General features: G+C 40.1%; 1 protein-coding gene across 3 annotated transcripts in view; it reads left to right on the top strand.

The window, feature by feature from the left end:
* Window positions 1-24,394, top strand: part of PCGF5 (polycomb group ring finger 5) — a 102,942-nt gene that overhangs the window by 29,654 nt on the left and 48,894 nt on the right. The window contains exons 1-2 of one of the 3 annotated variants that reach the window (XM_019739174.3): window positions 16,479-16,853; window positions 18,858-19,154. In XM_019739174.3, coding sequence (XP_019594733.1) covers window positions 19,043-19,154 — 112 coding nt within the window. In that variant the 5' untranslated portion in view covers window positions 16,479-16,853; window positions 18,858-19,042. Of the gene's footprint in view, window positions 1-16,478; window positions 16,854-18,857; window positions 19,155-24,394 lie in introns of those variants that run through there. The other 2 variants (XM_019739164.3, XM_074339397.2) reach the window with 2 other exon arrangements.

The following is a 24,394-nucleotide window of genomic DNA, read 5'->3' as shown; positions in this document are numbered from 1 at the left end:
GTTGTTTTCTGAAGTACTTTCTGGGCATTTTCAAAGATGTTTTTTATGCTCATGGCGCTAATGCTTTATTGTGCTTCAATCCCCTTCAAAGTTAATATCCAGAATGGATAATGATTTCTGTGAAAACCAGCACTGGATGTTATCAGTATAACTCTTAAGCTAATCTACTATGATAGGGCTCATATTTTCTTAACCTCCCAAACCAAAGAGAACATTTTTGAGACTTTTGAGGGTTAAGAGAGAGTGGAAGAAAGAAAAGAGTTAGAGAGTGTATTCCCTAGGATATGCAAGAAATAACCTGAGATGGAGTTAGCAGAAAGGGGAAGCCTGCACAGCCTTTACACACTTGCATAGGAAACTTGGCTGTTTTCCCTCAGTGGTCCCTTTGTTATGGGACTGCAGAGTTGGCTGTCCAGAGCAAGCGGGACTTTGGACAGATAGAAAAGCTGGGACACAGCAATCAGCTTATCAGAGGAAACAAGAAAGTTGATAATGGCCTATAGAAGGCCTGCATAACCGCATCTCCTAACCTCTCTTCCTTGCTCTCTCTGCTCTAGCCTGAGGAGGATCCTGCCTCAGTGCCTTTGCACATGCTATGTCTTCTGCCTAGTATATTCTTTCCCCAGTTATCTGCATAGTTTAGTCCCTCATCTCTTTCAGGCCACTGTCACCTGACTATGGACTTCCTCTGATCACCCTGTTTTAAACAGCACTCCCCTGCAGTCCCACTCAGCTTTATTTTTTTTCCTTATAGTACTTAAACTACATGACATTGTTTATTAGTTCATTGTCTGTTTCCTTCTCCTATAATAGAATATACGCTCCATGAGAACAGGGTCTTTGGTTGCTTCATTCCTGTGATAACATGTCATGGAGCATTATAGAAGGAATTAGAAGGTATGTTTTCAAAGAAGGGGCTTTTAGCCTAGAAAGTGCTTTTTCCTAAAAAATTTTTTAAAGAGGAATTTTTTTCAGCCTGTCATTTACTTGTATTCAATTTCAAGACCACTTTGGGTGGGGACAGAGTGCAGTTGGTGATAGTATTTTACTAGAAGGTTGTGGGGTGGGGGCCATTTGTGATCATATTACTTTTTGATCTTTTACTATTTTTTTGTTTTGTTTTGTTTTTTTCTATTTCTAACTTGCTATTTTGATAAATTCAAAATCTACAGAAAAGTTGCTGGAATAATGAACATCCACATACCTTTACCTTAGATTTACCATTTGTTGACATTTTGCCACATTCGCTTTCTCTCTCTGGGTATGCATATTATTACAGTTCTCACTGAACTATTTATGTTGCAGGTATGACCCTTCACCTCTAAATAGCTAAAAAGGAGATACAATTACCATATTCAGAAATGTAACATTAATACAATAGACCTATCTCATAGACATCTTTTATAACAAAATATACATGTAACAACAGGAAGGAAATCTCAATCTAGGAAACAGTCCAGGATCACATTGCATTTAGTTATCAAGCCTCTTTAATCTTTCTCAGTTTTTCTTTGTCTTTCATGACATTAACATTTTTTGAAAAACACAGGCCATTTATTTTGTAAAATGTCCCTCAGTGTGGGCTTATTTTATATTTCCTCATGATTAGAGTTAGGTTATGCATTTTTAGCAGAAATATTTCGTAAATGACATCCTATCCTCCTAAGTTCATCACCTCAGCAGGTGGTGATGTCAGGTGGTCATGTTAGAAATGACATTAGATTTGCTCACTTGGTTTAGATGGTGTCCAACAGATTTCTTCATTGTGAAGGTACCTTTTTCCCTGTGTAACTCAGAAGTGTTCTGTTGAGAGATACTACACAACTATGTAACTATCCTATTCCCCAGCACACTTTCACCTAATGGTTTTAGGATCTCTGGAGATTCTTGCCTTAATCCATTATAACAATGGTGATTGCAAAATGATGATTTTCTAACACTTTCATTCCTTATGTATTTATACGTTGGCATTCTATTGTAAAGAAGAGCTTTCTCTTTACCCATTTGTTTATTTCCTTATTATAAATAGGGGTGCTTGGATTCTTTTCTGTAAAATCAGTGGGTTATGATCCATTACCATCATTCACTTTGATGCTCATATGGTCAGGTTGGCCTATCTGACTGCACCGATCCCTAGCAGCTGGGGAGAGAAATATGTAGTCCCAGGAGTAAGAAATATTTTTAGTACATCCACAGTGCTTCTGAGATTTTAATCGCGTAGGAATCACCTGGGGCCCCAGCTGCTGTGTTCCTAACAAGCTCCCTGGCAATGCTGGTGCTGATGGTCTGGGGACTGCAGTTGAAGTAGCAAAGGTGTAGGAGTCTGTAGGCTGATCTGAAAGACTTAAAGCATGTCTCACTTTCCACGTGTTAGGATGAACACTTTGCCTCATTAACATAGAAGACACTGATTTTTTGAAGTGTGTATGAGCTCTGTGGGGGGGTGGGGGGGGTGGGGGAAGAGCCACACCCCAGCTACTTGATGCTTAGAAATCCTGGTAAGAGGAATCCTGTATTCCCCTCATTCATGCCTGCATTTCTCTAGAAATCCTGACTTCTGAGGGAGCTGACTTCAACTCCTGATACCTGGGACGGGGAAATAGTGACAGCCTCAGTGGAGGATGTGTCACTACCAGCATTCTCCATGAGTCAAGACCGAACTTTATTGGTACGAAGGGAAGTTAGGCAATTGGAGCTCTCCTCATTAGAAAAAAAAATAAATAAATAAGTATTCTGTATTTTTTTCTCTGCGGGAATAATGAGCTTCCTGTCATTGGCTTTTGGTCATATAATTTTATTTTTCCCTTTTAAAGCCATTTCTAGACAGATTGTTGTTGCCACTCTGGCCATCTGCAGTTTGCGACCACTACATTCATAAAAATTCCAAATGTACGTGATATTTTGTATTGCTTAGTAATCTTGTTTAATCTGTTTACATTTTTATCAGTAATCCTTTTTTTTTCCCCTGACATAATGTCATTTACCCATCTGTCATCTGAGTTTTACATTCCCCCTTCGTTTTATTAAGCATGGATGGGATCTACCATTAAAAGCATCCCTCTGTGGAAGTCTTAGAGGACGCATCAGAAATCAGAGGGCACCTAATATTATGGACTGTTTGTGACTCCCCAAATTCATATGTTGATATCCTACCGCCTAATAGGATGGTATCAGGAGGTGGGCCTTAGGGAGGTCATTAGGATTAAGGGAAGTCGTGAGGGTGGGGTCCTCGTGAAATGGATTAGTGCCCTTAGAATTCACAGAGACCTTGCTTCCTCTGCACTGCCCTTGGCCATGTGAGGATACAACGGTAGTCTGCTGTCTGCAACTTGGAGGCAGACAGGTTCTCTCACGAGAACACAACTGTGCTGGCACCCTGATCTCCAATTTACGGCCTCCGGAACTGTGAAAAATACATGTCTGTTGTTTATAAGCCTCCCAGTGTGTGGTATTTTGTTATAGCAGCTTGAACAGACTAAGACGCTTGTTGATACAAAATTATATAGTCATCCTAGGTTAGCAGCTACTAATAAGGACTGGGGAATGAATGAGTGTGGAATCAGTGTGCACGTACCAACTTACTTAAAATCTGTAAAATTCCAAAATGAATGTTCTGTTTTGGTGTGTTGTTTGTTTTGATCTCTACTATTTGTATCTTTTGCTATTTCTGGCGTTTAGATAGATACCACGTTTCCCCAAAAATAAGACCTAGCCGGACCATCAGCTCTAATGCATCTTTTGGACCAAAAATCAATATAAGGTAAGACCAGGTATAATATAATGTAATACTGGGTCTTATATTAATTTTTGCATTAGAGCTGATGGTCCGGCTAGGTCTTACTTTTGGGGAAACACGTTAGTATTAGACTTGGGTAAAGCTTGGGTGGTTTCTGACTTATGCAAGATTCACAACTACATATGTCCCAGTACTGTCTCTTAGCTGCTCCTTCTTTCCAGAAGTTGGCTGGCCCCAACTTCCCTGCTGAGGGATGCGAGGCACTCTTCCACTCTTTGCAAAGGAATCTGCCTGCTGCTAGAGCCCCCTGCTCTACCAGAAAGTGCCGTAGCTCTTGGGATCCGTTTCTTGGTTCCAGCACATGCTTACATGCTCATGGAACTATGTGGAGTTAGCAGGGATTTTATTCCCCTTCTCTAAGTAACGTGTTACAGAGGGTGTTTATATAGCCACGCTATGAAAACATTACCTCTAAAAAGCTCACCTGGAAATCTCCTAGTTAGATACATAAACAAGTAGATACATTTTATATTTTCTTTGTTAGAGGATGCCACCTGAAGATTTCTAATATCAAACAGCATAATTGGCTTAGCTTGGTAAGAGGTGATTGTGCAATGGAGGTTCCATAGTTGCTGTAGAAGCATGGGGCTGGCAGGACCTATGGTCTTACACGACACTATTAGGATATTCAGGAGCTTGGCCATGGGTGTGGACCCAAGTCCCTATGGAAAAGAGAAAGGCTGTTTCAGCACGTTGAGTGCTAGACACCTGGTACCAAGTAGATCACACCTGCTTTCTGTTATTTGGTCTCTCCTGTAATCACTTTTTTTTAAAAAAGTTACTGAAAATCAGAAATGTTTCAGATTCCGACCCAGATCTCTCTGTATCTTCATAACGTCTCAAAACCGTGTGTGAATTCTGGTGATAGTAGTGAATAGGCGAGCAAGTTTCACTTATTCTCGCATTCCGATGTAGAAGAATATCTCATTCTGACATTGACAAATTCTCAGACAGGTGAGCGTCTTCACAGAAGCAACTTAGGAGGGCTGTGTCAGCATCCTTCACAGCGCCCCAAACAGTGTTTAACACGGGAGTACTAGGAAGCGTTGGTTAAATAAATGATCCAAAGCAAACAGGAATGGCAACTGGTGCATTTTATTTTCATTTCCCATCTTACCAGCTTTTTCAAAACATCATTTTGATTCCAACAAACTTGGATCCCTCATTATATTCTAGGGCTGTGTTTGAAGAGTGCTCGAATGTCAGTCCCTGTCTGTTTATGCGCGCACATATGCGTGGACTGACTTGCTGTATCCAAACACAGAAGTGCCTACTTCGTTGACGTGATCAACTGGGGGAATTGGTTGTTAGGTTGAAGAATACTCTGGAAGGTATGCGCACCTTTAATTTTACCCAAAACATTTTGAGATGATTTCTTAGACATGACAGCATGCTGCGTTAATTTTACTCATTGTATTGCTAAGAGGGTATTATAAATTCAGCCAGCGTTTATTATCGAGCATCTGCTGGGTTCACCTGTGCTGGGACCTCCCTGTCTCTGCCTTGAAGTTGTTTGCTCTCTGACCTGATAGACTGCAGAAACACGAAACATCAATACTACACTTGTTAAATAACAGGTGCATGGACCTCTAGCAGAAAGGCGAGACTCAGATGAGGTGGAAAGGCTGGAGGAAGGAACCATTTGGGAAGACGTGGAATCGCGGTTGGCCTTAATGGATGGTGAGAAGGAGACGGAGCATTCCATTTAGTGGGGAGCAGCATAAGCAAAGGCTAGAGGTTGGGGTTCACATGGTATTTGCCGAACGGGGAGAAGCCTGGTCCATTTGTGGAGTAGAGGTTCTGTGTTGGAAAGAATGGAGAGAAGGAGGCAAAGCTTGTGTGGTGCCAGACGCATTCTCCTACTGCACACCCCAGTGGCCTGGAGGCTGGTCAGGCAGCAGCACAGGCAGGGGCCTGCAGCCGGGGTGCTGGGTTCCACTCCCGCCTGCATTCTCCCTGAGCTGTGTGGGCCTGGGTGTCAGGCAAACTCTCTACGCCACGGTTTCCTCATCTGTAAAGTGAGGACAATGATTTTATTTACATCACAGGGTTGCTGTAAGGGTAAAAGAAATAATCACATGAAGTGCGTAGCACGGTGCTGGGTCCTTGGGAGAACTCACTACACCATTAGTTGTTCGGCAAGGGGGAGGGAAAAGTAGTGGCAGCTTTGCTGTAGGAAGCTGACATTGATATGCAACATAGCTTTTCCTTTGTTGAAAGCATCATGGGTGGAAGCTTGAAGAGGCGTTGTGGAGTGGCCTTTTGCCTGGATGGAGTTGAAGATGGGAAATGAGAGGTGTCACCACTGTCTCCAGCCTCTACAGGAAGGGATGGGAAAGGGTACAAGGTGATGTGTTGAGCTAAGCCATTCTGGTTTCACTCCATCTCCATTTCACAGATTTTAGGAATGATCATTCTTGGTCACAGTGATTGGCAGTGTCCCCTAATAACAGAGAACGCTTATGCTGGTCAGTTAGAGGAAGTGAATTATTGGGCCAGAAGTAACTGGAAGTTTGTTTGCTTGCCTTTCTGTTGCTTGGTTAATACTTTATATTGTGTACCCAGAAGTGGCTGTGCTGACCAGGATGAAACAGAGAATTTAATCTGAATAAATCAAAATGGAAAATAACTCTGAATATCCCTACAATAATTGTGGTGCCTGACTTAGGTAACTCATTCATGCTAATTCTGTTTGCTGTGTTTACACTTTGGGTGGATAAGAAAATGGAAGGCAGCACTCTCTGTATAAAAGCAGGAATTCTTTTCATACCATTCCTTGAAGCTTTCTTTTTTTGACTGTAAGATTTTTTAGCTGAAAGTATGGTAAGTTTGATTTATCTAATCAGAAGTTTGAATTTTTACTAAGCTTGTCTTTGTAAAGATATGAATAAGTTGTACTTCAGCCCTGTCTTCATGGTGGAAATTGTATGAAAATTTTTACCACACGAGCATTCCACTACATGAAGAAACAGTATCTTCAAAGGATAACGTTACAAAACACATTTTTGTTTATCACAGTACGTTTTACTTTGCTAAGTGCTACTTGCCTATATTTTGATTCTGAATATTATAGATGTTTCCGTATATGCTATAGAGTGTTCTTATGTGCAGTTTAAGTAGTTTCAAGGGTTAAGGCTTATAAATGCTAATAGTTCTGGTATAGTGCTCCAAATATAATGCCATGCGTTTACCGACACCAACAGTTCTTCATTAGTCTTGATGATATCTGTGTCTTATAAAACAGAAAAGAGACAATCAGTTAAAAGTGAGTGTGCTGTAAGAAGAAATACCTCTCTGTAGTTCTTAGTCCATGCAGTCTTTAAAATATACTATGCATATGTGTATACATACATAATGTATACACATATGCATGTATGTATGTATCAAGTAATCTCTGATTATTCAGCTATATGTAACACAAATTAGTTCAGTACCTGGTGATGTCAGTATTAATCTATATCAGATTCCTTTGAACTGATCAAAAAGAATATCTGGAATTAAGTGCGTCCGAAATTGCATTTATTCCCCTCTCCTACAACACGCAGTTCTGGTGCTGCTGCTCCATTCTCTGCCTGTGTCGTCATATGGTCATCTTCTCTCTGTGCCTCTGTGTCTTCACACGGCATTCTCCCTGTCTGTCTGTCTCCTGCTCTCATAAGGACACTAGTCCTATTGGGTTAGGAGCCCAGCTGCTATGGTATGACCTCATTGTACCTTGATTATACCTTCAAAGTCCCTATTTCCGAATAAGGTCATATTCACAGGTACCAGGGGTTAGGACTTCAACATCATGTCTTTTAGGGGAGGACACAATTCAACTCATAACAGGCATTTAGAATAAATCTATGCTATCTTTAACACTTAATACTTAACGTGTGTTAAGTGTGTGTGTTTAATGTGGCGTGTTGAAATAATGACATTAATAAACAAAGTATAGAAGTATGAAACATTGTTGACTATGGGTATTATAAATGTTAACTTAAAAGCAAAGTTCTATTTATTCAGTTTTATTAATGACTAGTATATTATTGGATACTTCTAAAGTGAATTAACGTACACGACATAAAGCCTTCATACAGATATTCATGCCTATGTTTATAAGTTCAGTTTCTAATTACAGAAATTCTTTCCTTTCCCAGTATAAATGAATACTCCACTTAAAACTTCAGACTTCATTGGTAAAATAGGGTTAAAGAATAAATTGTTCAGGAAATACTGTAAAGGAAATGGTAATCTACAAATTTGTAACCATCAAGTTCCAATGAACTTCTGTGTCAGTATAGGTGATAAGCACCATGCTAAAGTTTTTAGGAAGTGTGGTGTCATTGTAAGCTGTTGAAATCAAGAACAACAATTCTTGACAAAACTCATCTTTTAAAAGCATAAGTGAATACATGTAATTACTTTTCTTCCTTGGATTTTTCTGCAGTTTTCTTAATTTAGTAAATTAAAATGCTGGTATTTAAATGCTCAAATATCAAAGCCTCCCCTTTTGTAATTCAACAATATAGGTAGTGAATGGACTTCAGTCTTGAGGACTTGTTTGAAAAGTACTTTGAGACTGTTTTACCCTGTTCACAGATTCTTCTTGATTTGCATATAACAGTCATCCAAAAAGCTAGAAGGGGAGAATATCATCAGTACGCGTCAGCTGCATGAATTCCTTTGTTTAGCATCAGAGAATTAGAAGCATCCTTTTTTCTCCTTAGGCTGTCCGGCCAAATCTAGTTCCCACGGCTGCAGTATCCTTATTTCAAACATGACCTTCCTTATTGCAGCTGCTGTCCTTCAGAGGAGATGGGATGGTGAATTCTCACCACCCTGTCATTCAAGCCTCTTCTCAGACCAGGCTGCAAGCTGGCCACAGGGAAGCTGGAGTGGACATATACACACCGTCCAGCATGACTTGCCCAGGTCAGGCCAGCTGGCAGCGCTATCTCCACATACGTAAGCAGGTACTTTACTCTGTGAAACCCTGTGTTTTCTTAGATCAGCATTCTAGAATCCCAGATAGAATGGGAAAATAGCTTCTCTTTAAGTGCCACTAGGACTGTTTGGTATCTTGAAGTCAGAGGAGACTAAATCTGCAAACAGAAGAGAATGTTTTTGTTTAATATTCCTTTTCTCTTTGTTGGTAGACTTTCTTCATTGTCACATAGGAGAAAGATCAGATTATGGCAAACCCCTCCCCCCAGTCCCTGATACCACCATTCTATTTTCTGTCTCTGTGAATTCAACTACTCGACGTACCTCATATAAGTGGAATCATGTAATAGCTGTCCTTTTGTGACTAGCTTATCCATCATTTTTTTAATTGAAGGAAATGTGCTTTTCAGAAGTAGGAAGAGTCCAGCTTTGTTCCTGACTGATTCACCCCTTGACTGGGTCCAGGGTAAGCTGATCAACTCTTTTCAATGTCCTCAACTCTAAAATGGCACATCTTTCTCTGAAGAGTACAGGATAACATCATGATATTAGTAAATTAAAACTCAAAAGCAAGATCTTAAAATTTACAGTGGAATAATAGTCACAAAAAATATTAACATTGCAGTTCAGGTATTGGCTTCCAGTAGTTTGGTATAAGAGAACACAATTAATACTCAGAAAATTACTTTGTGGGCATTAGAGTCCGAGCCAAAGATGAAGGATGACGATTCAGGCCTCTGACCCACTCCTGGTAGGACCAGGCACACTTCTCTGGTAATTAGTTCAGAGTTTGCCAACTTCAGTGTCTCCCTGTCCAAGACGGTGTTGCCTACACACTGCCCACATCTTGGCCTCTGCACGTCCCTTTTGTGTGCTTCTTGCTCATCATTCTTTTCCTATTTACACAAAGTTATTGCAGACAGGACGCAATGTAATTGATTAGGTTTTAGTTTACTAAATATAGTCACATTTCAGTCCTGAATCCCTAAGACTGTAGCCGGGTCACTTAGTAAGAGTTTTGAGTGTTCACACAACTCTTTAGACGTCTGTGTATGTGCTATTTCTTTATTTCATCTTGAGATGAGTAATTTAAGCCATGATTTTCATATTTTACTCATTTACCACTTAGAGAGAAATGTTATTTTAAAATTCTTGTAGGGGGAGGAAGGGCACCTGGCAGGAAAGTTAGGTGACTAACTGTTGCCTCCATGTACGTCCTAAAAGCAAACAAATGGTACTCAGGCATTTATTCTAAGTATTTGTCATCAGGCCTTAAGTTATGTCCTAATTTTTCATTGTTTTGTCCAAATAGCAGGAGAGGGTATAGACAGGAAATTCTTAAAATTAATTCAGCAAGCATTTGCTTGTTTACTATGTACTAAGTGCATTATTTGTATTGTTTCATATAATTCTCTTAAAAACTCCTGAGATATGTACTTTTATTATATCCATTTAAGTGGTGAGAAAACTGAGACACAGAATAGTTCTTTGCCTATGACACAGCCAGTAAGAGATTGTGCCAGGATTTGAAAGTGAGCAGTCTTGACTGCAGAGTCAGATTTCATTTATTTGCTTGTTCATTCATTCACTCAACAAATATTTAATAACAACCGATTATGTTTTAGACGTGTTTCAAGGGATATAGCAGTAATGCTAAAAGCCTTGCCCTCACGGAGTTTGTGCTCTGTTAACCACTTTTCTATGAAGCCATCTTGTATTCTCGTCATCCTCTAAGATGCTTTGATACTGGTGCGTTTTTCAGCTTCTCATTAAGAAGCTACCAAAGGAAGGTTTGATAACTGGTGGGAGCTTTTCCAGTACACTAGGATAACCTCTTTCAGCCGACATAGTTGAAGAAACCGTTGAAGACAAATATTGTTTCTTTCTTCCTAAACTATCAAGGACAAGTTATCACAGCTTCTGAGACTGTTGTACAGCTGATCACCCTGAAAGTTAAGAATTAAGAATGTCTATCTTACATAATAGCTAATTTCCCCTGCTTTAATTTAGGCCAGTTTTCTCTTAGCTTTTCTGCAAACCTACACAAAAATCAACCAGTATCTTGGTCATTAAGTCTTTGAATAGTTGAAGACAACACTCATATGCCTTTTGTTTTCAAGAGTAGTTTTTTTGTTGTTGTGTTTGATGCAAGACAGAATTGTGATGTACAAGAGAGAATGTCGTCTTTGGTGGTTTGCCATCCTCTTTCAGATAGTCTTTCTTTCCTCCTGCTGGCTCTCCAGCCTCCCTCCCAGCCAGCAAAGTGTTGCAGTTAATACCCTGGCAAAGTGTTAATTCATAACTAAAGCCTCCTGTCCTTCCCTGGTCTTTCTTCTATCCTATGGACTAAGAAGTCTACTAATCCTGGCCAGCTGGGAACCAATATTGCTCAAGAGATAGCTCACAGGACTAAATGATGACCCTGCCTGGAGAATTTGCATTTTAATGGAAAACATTTCTGCTACTTCTTCATTTGAGGGGAGTGAATAGAGATTGAACACACCACTTCTGCAGTGTTGAACTAACCCCAATTATTAAGCATTTTGGGGGAACTAGTTTTCTTTGTATAATTTTGAATTGCCCCATCTTGATTTTTAAAATGGGGTGTGATACATATTGAATGCAGAGGAAGAAGTACTTTCTGACCATTGCGTGCCTTCTTTTCTTCTGTGTCCTAGCTCCACTGCCATGCCTGGTGTGTCTTATTCATTCCACAGACATTGCTTGGATACATCTTTGTATCAGGACCTCTACTGGGTGGTACAGGATTACTAGGTAGTATTCAACTGCTTCAAATTACTACTTATACCTTATGTGTTTTACAGTTCTTTACAGTTTACAATTTATAAAACAATAGCCTCGTCTCATTTAATCTTTTATGTGCTCATTCTAACAACACATAAGTAAATATAGAGAATCTTCCCTGTAGACCAGTGATTAAGAAAATAATCTCAATTTTCATAGGAAGAAAATGAAGCCAAAGGAAGTTAAGCGACTTGCTCTGACTGAAAACTAGGTTCTCTTGACCCTGAGTTTAGTGTCCTTTCTTCTACACTATCGCTACCTGTAAAATCAGGACTTTTTCAATTCATGTGCCTAATCTCCTCTGGTATTTGAATGTTTATGTTACTAAGTTTCAGTAATGCATTTGCCCCAATTAAATTTCATATCTTCTTTTTGGTAGGGCTTTTTTTTCTTCCTAACGCCTCTACAATCACTCCTAATTTAGAAATCATCTATATTCAGATTTAACGGAATACGTAGTCTTAGTTTCTGCATTTAAGTTATTTGTTCATTTATGATCCTCAGAGATTTAGTCTGACCTCCCAGAATAACAGCTGTGGTTCTGTAATGTTTTAAAATATCATAGCCCTGATGACTGGAGTAAGTCTAGTTCTTCCTTATAGTCTGTACCTAGTTTTTCAGTTACAGTTTTTGTTCTGAGCAAGTAAAAATGGAACTTGCTCCAGCCAACTGTTGACATCACAGTAAGGAAAATGCAGCTAGTTTTTCTGCTTCTCAAAGGAAAAGAAAAAATTGTCAGTCTGTTTCTTTAGCATAATGTATTTAAAGCATTTTAAAATATTTAACTGGTTGCAGTCTTTCACAGAGTAATCTTGTCCTTATGCCTAAAGCTATTTATCTGTACTCACTTTTAGTATATTGACTTAATTTTTTTTCTGGCTTTCTCATTTATTTTTCATCATCATAGCTTTTGGTCTTTTGCCTTGCTGCCTTTGTAACTGGCAGTCTTAAACATGTAGGACTAATTTCTAGACCACCCATGGTACTCCATCTTTCCAATTGGAATTTTTGTCATTTGATCATGTTCCATTTAACACTTTATTAATAAATTTGGTGTATGGCTCCATAATTATTTCTTGTGGCTAAGTCTCTACTCCCTGGTGTGATTTTAATTAGTTGTCCTAGAGGGCAGGGATTATGCCTTAACACATCTTTTGTAAAGATCCCTCCAAGAAGAAACCAATGAAAGAATGCACAGGATGTGTCTTAGAGTGTGTGCAATTATTGAGCTTTTCAGTCAATATTTATTTAAATGCTTACCGTTTGCCATCCGCTCTGCTAGGGGTGCACAGCCAAGTGATGCATCCGCAGGACTTACACGCTAGTAGAGGTTCCGGCAAGTAAACCAGGTAACCCAACACAATGCTATGAGGGCCTTGAGAGAATTAGTACAAGTTGTTATGTGTGTGGTGTATGTATATTGAGGAAACTTATGCAGCTTTGGGGTGTCCAGGAAGGTGGCCTTTGAAAGCAGTTGATACCGAAACAATAAATAAGAGTTGGCCAGATTTAGCAAGGGGGAGGAGAGGTGAGAGATTCGGGACAAGGTGCTCATTTGAAAGAAGACCCATCTCTCTAGCCAGAGGATAAAAAGTTTCATTAGGGCTGCAGCATGGAGTTCAAGGGAGAGGCTATAGAAGTGACAGGGACCTGGGACAGGCTTAAGTGTTTGGCTTTATCCTAAGAACAAGAGTTTTTTTAAGTGAGGGAGCAGCGTGATCACATTTGTAGTTAGAAAGAGTCCTCAGGCTGTGCTGTGGAGAATGGTTTGGCAGTGAGAGCTGTAGGGAGACTCTGCTGAAGAGTTCATTGAAGTAATGGAGGGTAGAGATGATAGTAATCTGAACCAGGGCAGGTTAAGTGGAAGGATTCAAGAGACATTTAGTAGAGAGAGTCCTTGGGAATTATTGATTGCAGAGGAGGGGTGCATTAAGAGAAAAAGAGACATGGTCCAGGGTGATTGGAAGTCCTTCAGTTCTCTGTTTCCCTCCCATTCCTCCATCATTGATTTTAGGCAGTCATAGATTTTGAGCTATAATATCCATGGCCTTAAAATAAATACATCTGGGCCCAGTAGGACACTTGAACTTTTAATATGTTCTAAAATCTCTGTAAGAAGACTTTTAGATTACAGAGGGTAGTTTCATGTTAGAGATATTCCATGTTAAAAGATTAAATAGCATACTTAGATATATAATTTTCAATAATGAAAAAGTCATCTTATTTAATTTTTCAGGGCAATGTAAAGATACCACCTTATTTTAAGTGTTATGCCATCAAACAACAGTTCATTGAAAATATATTTATTAAACAAGGAAGGAATGTGAACTTTTCAGTATAGAATTACCCATCCATTGCCCAGCCTTAACTGAAATAAAAATCTAGACATAAAATGTAAAGTAATGAAAACATTTGTTAGGTACACAGGTAGCTCCAAATAGTTTTGAGGGTTATCAAGAGCCATTTGTGGTTCCCTGGACAAATCTCGGTCAATAATCAAGTGAAATAAGTCATTGCTTTGGGATTATGCTTCTTTGATAGGAAATTACCAGTGGCCACTTCACTATTAACTACCACCTAGGCGATTATTTCCCTCCTTTTCTTCCTCCATTTGTCTCTCCCTTTGTTCCTTTGTTTTCTTTACGTTAATTGTTTGTATACAGAGGTCCCTTAAATTCTTGGATTTGCTTCTGTTGAGAGGCATAAATAATATTGAATTGGCACCTTTGTTTTGGTCTTGGCTTTACCATAATCAGCTTTGTAATTATGAATTTGCCACTTCTAGGGATCTTGGTTTCTACATCTGTAAAATGAGAAAGCTGAAGTAGATTAGTGATAAGGGGACTCCCAGCTATGATTCTTTTATCTGTCTTTTCTTTTTCCTGGTCTTGTATATCAAGTTGCTTCCAGGCCTTTGTTTACTTGAGGGTCTCACTGGTACTTGAGATTTGTTATCAGAGCCTCCCCCTCATATGAGGCTGCTATGGTTTGTTCCAGGCCCCACAGTCAGAACCAAGGGACTAATGGGTGAGTTACTGGAAAGCAGTCCCAGGGGAGGAGAGGCAACACAGGAGCTGAATGAAAGTCTTATGTTTGATTGCTTAGAATTTAAACCTAGGTCAGATAACTTCCCCCTTTGTAACATTCTCTCTTGCGTTTTATTATTATTTTTAACCAGACAGGGGTTTCAGTTTTTTATTTGTTTGTTTTGTGTTTCTTTTTTGTGTTTGTGCATTTTTTTTTCTTGCAATGGGAAAGGTGGGGTGGTTGCTGAAATGGGGAAAGGAGAAACCGCTGAACATTTTTTACAAACCATGCTGCCTCTAGAGACACAAAGTACAGATTTCCTTACAAAGGTTGTAATTCTCTCCGCCATCCCCAAGTCCACCATTAGTACTTTTGATTATGGCCGCCCACCTCCACCTTTCTCTTCAGGTACTGCTCTATAGCATATTCATGACTTCCCTACCTCCATTGCTAATATAAGTCCTTCTAATATCCATCCTCAAACTCATTTCCTCAGGGAATGCTAATTAACCCCACTTACAATGTTGATCACCAATCACAGATAAGCCCCCTGGACTTAAGTATTAATCTTTAAGAATATATTTATAATAAGGTCACATACAAAATAGGAAAATACCAAGTCATACTGTATATGTTGTATATATGTATATGTAGTATATACAGTAGTATCTTCCATTCCATATTTTAAATACACTAGAAATAGGGTGACTTTTCACATATTCATCCGTTTAGTCTCCAAGATGAAAGATCTGAAGAAATCCTTCTGTTATAAAGTCATTTATAACACATCATTGACTTGTTTTCTGTGCTCAGTGTGACTGCTGTGACTTAATTGAAATTGACCCAAGTTGGAAATTGGGATGAGTACTTTTGCCTTAAAAATGTGGTCATGGAAAGCTGTGTCAGAAAATGTATCGCTCCTGCTATATTAAAAATGGTCATTTTAAATGTTTTGTCCACTCTATGTAAGTTTAATTATAAATTGGATATTTTAAAAAGCTGTCCTGGTCTCCTTTTTGGTGTATTTTAAATTTGAGCTGGATTGGTGAACACCAGTACAGCTGCTGGACTGGTGGTCATTGGGTTCATTGATTTGCCACTAGAGCCGTCTTCACAATCTATCACTCTGGTAACAAGGAAGACCAGGTGATTCCGGTCAACTGGAGTTAAAGCAGGTTACAGTTGCATTAATTCCCGCCCCCCACTCAGGAGCCATCACTGCGCTCACTTCTATAAAAGCAAAGATGATGTAATTGCAACACCTTTTTCTCTTTCTAATACTACACAAGATTGAAAGCTGCTCTTTCCTGATTCCCTTTAGGATGTTAGTTTTAACTTTTGCTTTACCAGTGAAGACCACACTGATTTGCCTGCAACCATAGGATTACTGGATTACGTTTTTTAAGACGCAAAGAACCAGGTTTAATTTATGTTTAGCAAAATAGTGGCTGTAGTAGAAATTTGTAAATTTGTGGAATGCAGAAGAGGATTGAATGACTTTGAGGAATCCTTTTAATACATGATTTGAAGACACTTTTTGCAAAGCATAGTCTTTTGTAGATCTCAAAGTCCATTGGGTTTTTGTTTTGACTCTTGCAAAGTCATAAATATTTACCTTTCCTCTAAAACCCCCCCCACCCTCACTGCAGTCCTGCTTGCTTACAGTTGTCAACAATCATGCTCTCTGGACCCACCCCACAGTAATAAGTTTGTTAGTGATTTTTAAATAAGGTGCAAATCAAGGGCCGCGCCCAACACAGGTGGGATTGGTTTGGGGAAGACGCAGCCCAGTAGACAATTTCTTACGGTGACTCATTCTCAACACTGACCATTGTTTTTAAATCTGCCAGGGAACATATCCCAGACATTGTTACGATGAAAACAACCGGGAGGGGTTGCTGGTGGAGAGAAGAACCGAGATAAAATTTGGCTAAAGCTACGTGTCGCACTGGAGCTGCGGCTGCAGGGCGGGAGGGGTGGCCGCGGCACCTGCGAGGAGCGCGGGCTGGCGGGCGTGGCCTGCGGGCGTGGCGCCGGGGGCGTGGCCGGCCAGCGGCGCCGGCGGTTGAAAGGGGGTGGAGTTGCCCTTGGAGGCGGCACCGGCCCTGGGCCCTGAGGCCCGCCGCGCCCTATCGGGCCATAGCCTAGTGGCCCCGCGGAGCCGGCGCGCTCCCGCCTGCAGGGGGAGGGCGGTCGGGGCGCCGGGACCGGCCAGGCCGCGGCGGGCGCTGTTTCTCTTTCACTTTCCTTCCCTGTGAGGCCGGCGCGCTGGCGGGCGAGGAGCAGCGGCGGCCGCCGGGTAGGTACCGGGCGGGCTTGAGAGCGGCCGGGGGGCCGGGACCCCAGCCGCCCCCGCGCTCCCCGCCCAAGTTTGCGCCGGGAGCCGGAGCGGCATCTCCAGGCACCTGCCGAGGTCGGCCGGGTCTGGAACCGGGAGAGTCCTTCGGAGGCGCGGGTGGGCGGCCGGACTTTGGGGTCTTCGGGGCGCGGCCTCCTCTCGGGGACGGAGAAGGCGGCGGGCTGCGGGCGCCCGGCCACGGGAGAGGCGGAGCGTCCGGCCCGGCCTGAACGGCGCGTCCGCGGGGCCCGGGCACCTGCGGGGCGGGCGGGGCGGACTTGTGCTTGGACCGCCCAGGGCGGTATCGCGGGGTCCCGCCGCCGCAGGACGCGGAAAAGTTCCCTGCCGCCCCTGGCCGGGCACTGCACACACTTGCTTCCTTTCTGTCTTGGTGACAGGGCTCTGTGGTTTACGACCGTAATACCCACCCCAGGTCGGGGACCGTGCGTTTCTTCTTTTAGAGAACTTTCGCTTACTTGAGGCTTCCTGGCAAACCTGTGGGAAAGGCAGGGCCGTTAATCCCGGTGTGTAAGGGAGGAGGCCGAGACCCGGGCACGGATACTAAATGCTTTGCTGAAGGTCAAACAGGGCTAAGGACCAGAGCCCAGACCCCCTGTCTGTGAATTATGCTCTCTTTCTGTTGTTACACCAGCCACACGATTTCCCCAGCGGACAGGATGATAAACACGCAGAACGTATTACGTGCACATTCTCAATGGTGATGTGTGAATGGAATGATTCCTTCATTTAGACTTACCTATGAGTGGATAGCTAAGATAGAAAAGTTTCTGTTTTTCAGAATGAGCTTAGGATATCAATCCGTTTTTCATGTCATGTTTTGTAAGAGGACACGTTTATTACATGAAACGTTTAAAACTTTTTTTAAAGTAACTTTATGTACAAGCCAACTACCTATGCTAAACTTTTCTGGAAAAAAGTTAACAGTTTTTACTGTGTGCTAGCTCTATGTATATTGTCTGATTTAATCCTCACCACTTTAGGAGGCTGACCCTCTTTTCATTTTACAATTAAAAGAACAAAAAGAGGATAAGTTACATTGCCCAGGTTATACATTTACTAAATTTATCAAAATCTATCAAAGATTTTTGCGGTCTAATAGAGATAAAAACTATGTAACTATAAATCAAAATATGTTTTTAAAAAGTGTAACAGGAATAAGGGTTAAAAACCGTGGAAAGATTACTGTGAGGATAGCACTAGAGAAGGGGTGGGTAGTATCTAGACAGAAGAGAGGAAGAGCTTGTTGAATCCTGGGCATAGAGCCTGCAGAGCGGACTGTGGGAGAGAGTGAGTGATGCTTTCAGTTTTCCTGAATGTTGAAGGGTATGTTAAGGTCAGCCTGAGGAGAGTCTTATGCATAGATGACAAGCTAAGAAATTTAAACATTAAGATGAGACACTGACATTCTTTGTCATTCTTTCTTTGACATTCTTTCCTAACCTGGCAGCAGAATATAAGATGGACTGAAGGTGGAGATGTAATATACTGGTAGGGTGGCTGCGGATGGAGTGGAAAAGGACATCAACTTGATTTGACTACTGACTGGATGTGGGGTACAAGATGGAAATAGGGAACATTTTAATAGGCACGATAATTACCTCAATTTTGAATCCTTTAACTTGTATTCACAGGAACTCCTAATAGAGCAGCCAAGCAGATAGTTAAAATGTATTACTGAAGGAGTAGAGATACCAAAACTGGGGTTAATAGCCTTGGATATCATTTGTGCAGAGGTGATAGTTGAGGCTCCAGGATTGGATGAGTTTGTCATTGTTCTGAATTAAATTGTAGCAGGTTTCAAATTAATGTTACAGTGAGGGAAATGTTCTATTCACTTGTTCATCCAGTTTGGAACATGTAACACTTGCTGCTAATATAATGATACTAATACAGTGTGAAGAATTTGACACCTTTTTCTCGTCTTTTACGTTATTGCGGAAACAGATATGGGAAAGCAGAACCACCAAAAGGAGTGATGACCAGCGATCTCATGATAGATCTGGATGATAGTTCTCATGCCTCAGGATATCCAGTTGGGAACTCTTCATTCCAGCTCCTGGGATCAGACTTTCATCCACTTAAAACCCTTCTTTGCCTGAACTACTAAAGCCAGTCCTAGCTAACTACGAATGGCTACCCAAAGGAAACACTTGGTGAAAGATTTCAATCCTTACATCACCTGCTATATCTGTAAAGGGTACCTGATCAAGCCAACTACAGTGACGGAATGCCTCCATACCTGTAAGTTATCTTTATGTCATGTACCCATCACACTTGCTTGGGTCACACTTGCTGTTTTAAAACTACCACATTTTGTTTTTATCTAGATTTTAACTTTTAAAACGATGAGTATTCTAAGAATTTCTTTAAATATGTTTTCAGGATTGAATTTGTCATTGGGATACAAGTGGCATGAAGTTATTCTTGTATTTAAATTGTAATAGTTGATTTATCAGATTTTAAAACGTACTAAAAATCATAAGCATATTATTGGTTATAGTTTTTCAAAAAGTAAACTATTTTTTATTTTAAAAATTGTACTGAAGGAATTAATCTACTCGGGTTTTATTAGAATATGCATACTTTCAATTGGGTTTTTTTTAACCACTTTATTGAGGTATGGTTGACATACAAAAAGCTGTACATATTTGTGCTCGCTTCGGCAGCACATATACCAAAAAGCTGTGCATATTTAATGTATACAACTTGATGAGTTTAGAGATATGTGTACACCCTTGAAACCTTCACCACATCTGTGCCATATACCTACTTATCACCTCCAAAAGTTTCCTCCCATGCTCTTATTTATTATTATTTTTGCGATGAGAACACAACATTAAATATATCCTGTTAGAAAATTTTAAATATATAACACAGTATTGTTAACTATAGGCATTATGCTGTACAGTAGCTCTCTAGGACTTACTCATCTTGTATACGCGAACTTTATAACCTTTGACTAATAAGCAGCAGCCTCAGCTTCACCTGGGAACCTGTCAGGCCCCACCCCAAAATTACTGAATCAGAAATTCTGGGAGTGGGCCCAGTGGTCCTGTTGAACAAGCTCTCCAGGTAATTCTGAAGTACTCTCAAGTTTGAGAACTGTTTTAATATGATCATATCTGTGGAACTCCTAACAAGTTTCTTTTTCTTACCTGTCCTGTCAGTAGAGGAAGAGAAACTTTTATAGCCACTTGTGCCAGGATTTCACATACTTTTTGTTTTTCTGCTATTATGAATTTATTTTTCTATTTTAATGAAACTAATTCCAGTAAGTTCTAACTTAATATCTATTATGTGTACAAAAGTACATACTTCATTCATATATATATATATATATATATTACTTCATATATATATATATATATATATATATATTTGCTTTTATTTTTACTTTTACAGTAACTTTGAAGCAGTTTGAAGTGGATGAGTGGATGTGGGGAGAGAAAGAGGGTATGGAGATTATCTTCATTTTGTGGGAGTAGAAACTAAGAGTGAAATACCTTGCCAAGTCCCACAGCTAATGAGTAGTAGATCTGTATTTAACTCCAAAGCCTGTGTTCTTTCTAAGATAAAATGGTACCTTTTTAAAAAAAAAAAATCCTGTTTTTCAGCTCTGCTGAACTACTTATTTTAAATAGGGTGCAAAACAGAATCAATACCCATTAGGGCTTATAATAAGGCAATACATGGAAATGGTTAGCATGGCAAATTTTATGTTATATGTATTTTACAATAATAATAATAATAATAATAATAATAATAATAATAAATGGAATCACCTAGGAAGCTGTTTAAACATATACATGCACTCAGAACTCAACCTGTGAAGGTGTGGCGCAGTTTGGGCAGGTGTATTTTGGAAAACCTCTCCAGGTGATGCTGGTATATACTCCTTTGGGGTATTATTGACCCATGCCATTCAATTGGCAATTAACTATGGGCAACTAATATACTTTTGCCCTGTAGTGAACCAGATAGTAAAATCTTTGCTCTTACGAAGTTTTAGGGGAAACTAATAATAAATACGTATATGTGCCATATTAGTGATAAATGCTATGAAGAGGAACAAAGAAGGCCGGTAGACAGGAGAGATGGGGTTGTTTTATATAGAGTGTCATGAGCAACCTCTTTGATGTGATGGCATTGAACAGAAACCTGAAGGGATTGAGCTCTGTGAATATGTGGAAAGAGCATTCTAGGCAAAGGGAAAATGAAGTGTAAGGTCTTGAGGTGGGAATGCCCTTGGCAGGTTCAAGGAAGAGCAAATCAGTTCGAAGGCTATTCCTACAGGTCAGCTGAAAGATGATGGGGACTTTGTCTTATACTTCCATGTTTCCCACTGTACCAAGCATGGTACCTGGACGTGGTCCGTAGACTGTTTTGCTGCTTCTAACATTTGTACATTGTTGTTATATTTGAATGTGTCCAACAATAACTGCCAGTTGTTTGGGAGATGTGAAGAAAGCACAAATTCTCTTTCTACCTGTATAATGCAGATTTTGTATCTCTTCTTCTGAAAGAAAAATTTTATTTGGAACGCAATGAAGTCCCAACTTAAGTGTCACTTTTTAGGAGGGAAAACAAAAGATTCTACAAGTATAAGCAATCAGTGTATAAGCAAGGGTTATGTTTATTTTTGCAACAGCATTTTAAGATCTAAAGGGGTAAATGACCGTCTGCATAAGTCATTCTGGCCTGAAAAACCCCTTGGCAGTCATCGGGCCCCTTTACTGAGAGAGAATGAACATGGCAGAAGTGTGATTAAAAGATCGTGTAAAATCATAAATGTGGCCTTTTATCATCAACCGAGAACACAGAACAGAGTAAAAGATGAAGGAGTCAGCTACTCAACGCAGTGTCTGAGGAGACCCAAGGATTACGTAGTGCTGATCTTGATGCACTTTCCAGTCCATGGATTTCCACGTGGTTTTTTGTTATTGTTGTTTGTAGTTATATTAGGGCTTATAATAAGGCAAAAACTATCCCACTTGCAAAATATCCCCTAATTTTTGTTGATAAAATAAATAGTACTACAAAGCAGAGTTCCTTAGTCATTGGCTGGTGTTTGATGTTACTTGGTTTTCTTATATATGAGGTATGATCAAACAATACAGTGAATGTTTAAATTTTAAAAAGTTATTACAGTAAAAGACACATTGCCATCAATCCCCCTCAAAATACTCCCCCTCGCTTCAAACACACTTATCCCATTGTTCTTACCACTTTCTGAAGCAGTTTTGGAAGTCCTCTTTCATGAGTGTCTTTAGTCATGCTGTCGTGGCTGCCTCAGTGTCCTGCATCATTGTGACTTTGGGGAAGAGCCAGCAGTCTCATGGTGCCAGATCCTGTGAATAAGGTGGATGAGGACACACTGTAATGTTTTTGACAGAAAGTGCCATACCAGAAGTGATGTGTGACATGGAGCCTTTCCCGTTGTGATTACAAAATACAGTAAATGCTACTGCTGAGTGCCATCCAACAGAAAGGCAGAGATCTTCAAGACAGAAAGTGATATGTTGAATCTTAGTAACAGTGTGTGATAAGTTTCACCTTGTTTGGTGCAGTCAGTCAGATGTGAGCTATGGTTGAGAGAAGGTGTGTTTAAAAGTGTGCTGTAAGTCATGGATCATGAAAAATGCATTAACATGAAATGGACAAATGATTTGATCTTCCATCACGACAGCGCTCATGTCACACATTGCTTCTGGTACAACAATTTCTGTCAAATAAATACATTATGGTGTGTCCTCATCTACCTTATTCACCGGATCTGGCACCGTGCGACTTCTGACTCTTCCCCAAAGTCAAAATGACCATGAAAGAGAAACGTTTTGAATCGATTCAGGACATCGAGGCAGCCACGACAGTGCAACTAAAGACACGAAAGAGAACTTCCAGAACTGCTTCAGAAAGTGGCAAAAATGATGCAGTAAGTTCGAAGCAAAAGCGAGTATTTTAAGGCGAATTAATGGCAATGTTTCTTTTACTGTAATATTTTTTTAAAATTGAAACACTGTATTTTTTAATCACACCTCATATAATGTGGGACTGATATAGTGGTATTGTGGTTTGGCATCAGTATAAAATAGAAAAGTAAGATGGCCAAATGGGACAGGAGGAAAGTAAGAAGCGTTAAGTGACATTGTGGTAACCTGCATTATTTTCAATTTTGACTTAGTCATATAGAAAGAATATCTTATGAAGATAACTTTGTACAAAGACTATACAGTTTTATGATTATACAATAAATACGAGTAAATAATGGTTCTTATTATAAAAACTAATAATAAATATAAAGATTTTGGTCTTGTTCAAATTTGAAATATGTAAATAGAGCTTTATTATTGGTGAGCAAAACCAGGCATGGAATCTGCCCTTCTGGACTTGCTGGTCAAGTGAGGAAAGAGTAATCAAATTAAGCAATTTTATCCAAAATAAAATTGGATGCTGATAATTGTGATGAAAATAATGAAACAGAATGATATAATAGGTATGTGTCAGGATATTGTAGAAGAATGGAATGCAAGAGAAGAAACTAAAGTGTTTTCTGAAATTCCTAAAGCCATAGGCCCTAGGCCTTACTAGGTAGGGATGTTAGTTTTGGGGCCTGGCTGCAGCAGAGGTGCATTGGGGTGGGAAGTAGGGATCATGAGTGGCTCTCCCTGCTTTGATATGAATAATATGTGAAGTACCTTTACTCTTCTTTCAAAATACTCTGCAAACACAATTCGGCTCTTTCTCCTCAAATCAGATAGGTGGTTGCTGTCCCATTCTCCCATTGAGAAGGTCTAGAACTAACACTGCCTAGCTTCCCTGTAGATGTAGAAAGAAGGACCAAAAGCACCCACTGGGTGGCTGCGTGCAGCAGCCTGTGATGTTCTCAGTACTCCAGCTGGGTGGAAGGAGGAGGAGGAGGCAGGCCCCCTGGAAGGCAGGGGGAGGCAGAGATGGCCGGGCAGACTGTGTCCTAGTCTCCTGGCGAAGAGTTGAGGGGAAAAGGCTTATAAAAGGGAAGGCTTGGCCTTCCCTTCAGTAGCCCAAGGACAGTTGATGAAAAGATACAATTTTAAAATAAGGTAAAAATTTACAACAAATGAGTTTTTAGCGTTAAATGATCACTTAATGCTGGAGGAGTGAAATCTACATGAATATGGTTACAGGCCAAATCGATAATTTTAACAACCCAACAAACCTAAGGAAATAAACATGTTCACACAAATAATTATTGAATTATTTAAAATAATTAGATGTTGGGCACTTTGCTAGCCACTGGGGTAGAGTGGTAAATAACAAAGTAAATTTGGAACTTAAATTCTTTCAAGAAAAACTTCTCATAAGCCAAGAAATTTCTACATGTGTATTTGGATCTATCTTTTTCTTTTCTGTATGAGCTCATCTACTCTGAGACATTAGCTATCTGTACTGATATCTCCCAAATCTTTATTTCTGGCATATCCCTTTCCTCTAAGCTTCAGAAT

This window comes from Rhinolophus sinicus, chromosome 15 (genome assembly GCF_057876585.1).
Source record: "Rhinolophus sinicus isolate RSI-liver-muscle chromosome 15, RSI-T2T, whole genome shotgun sequence".
NCBI lineage: Eukaryota > Metazoa > Chordata > Mammalia > Chiroptera > Rhinolophidae > Rhinolophus > Rhinolophus sinicus.
This window is presented reverse-complemented; position numbering and strand designations above follow the sequence as displayed.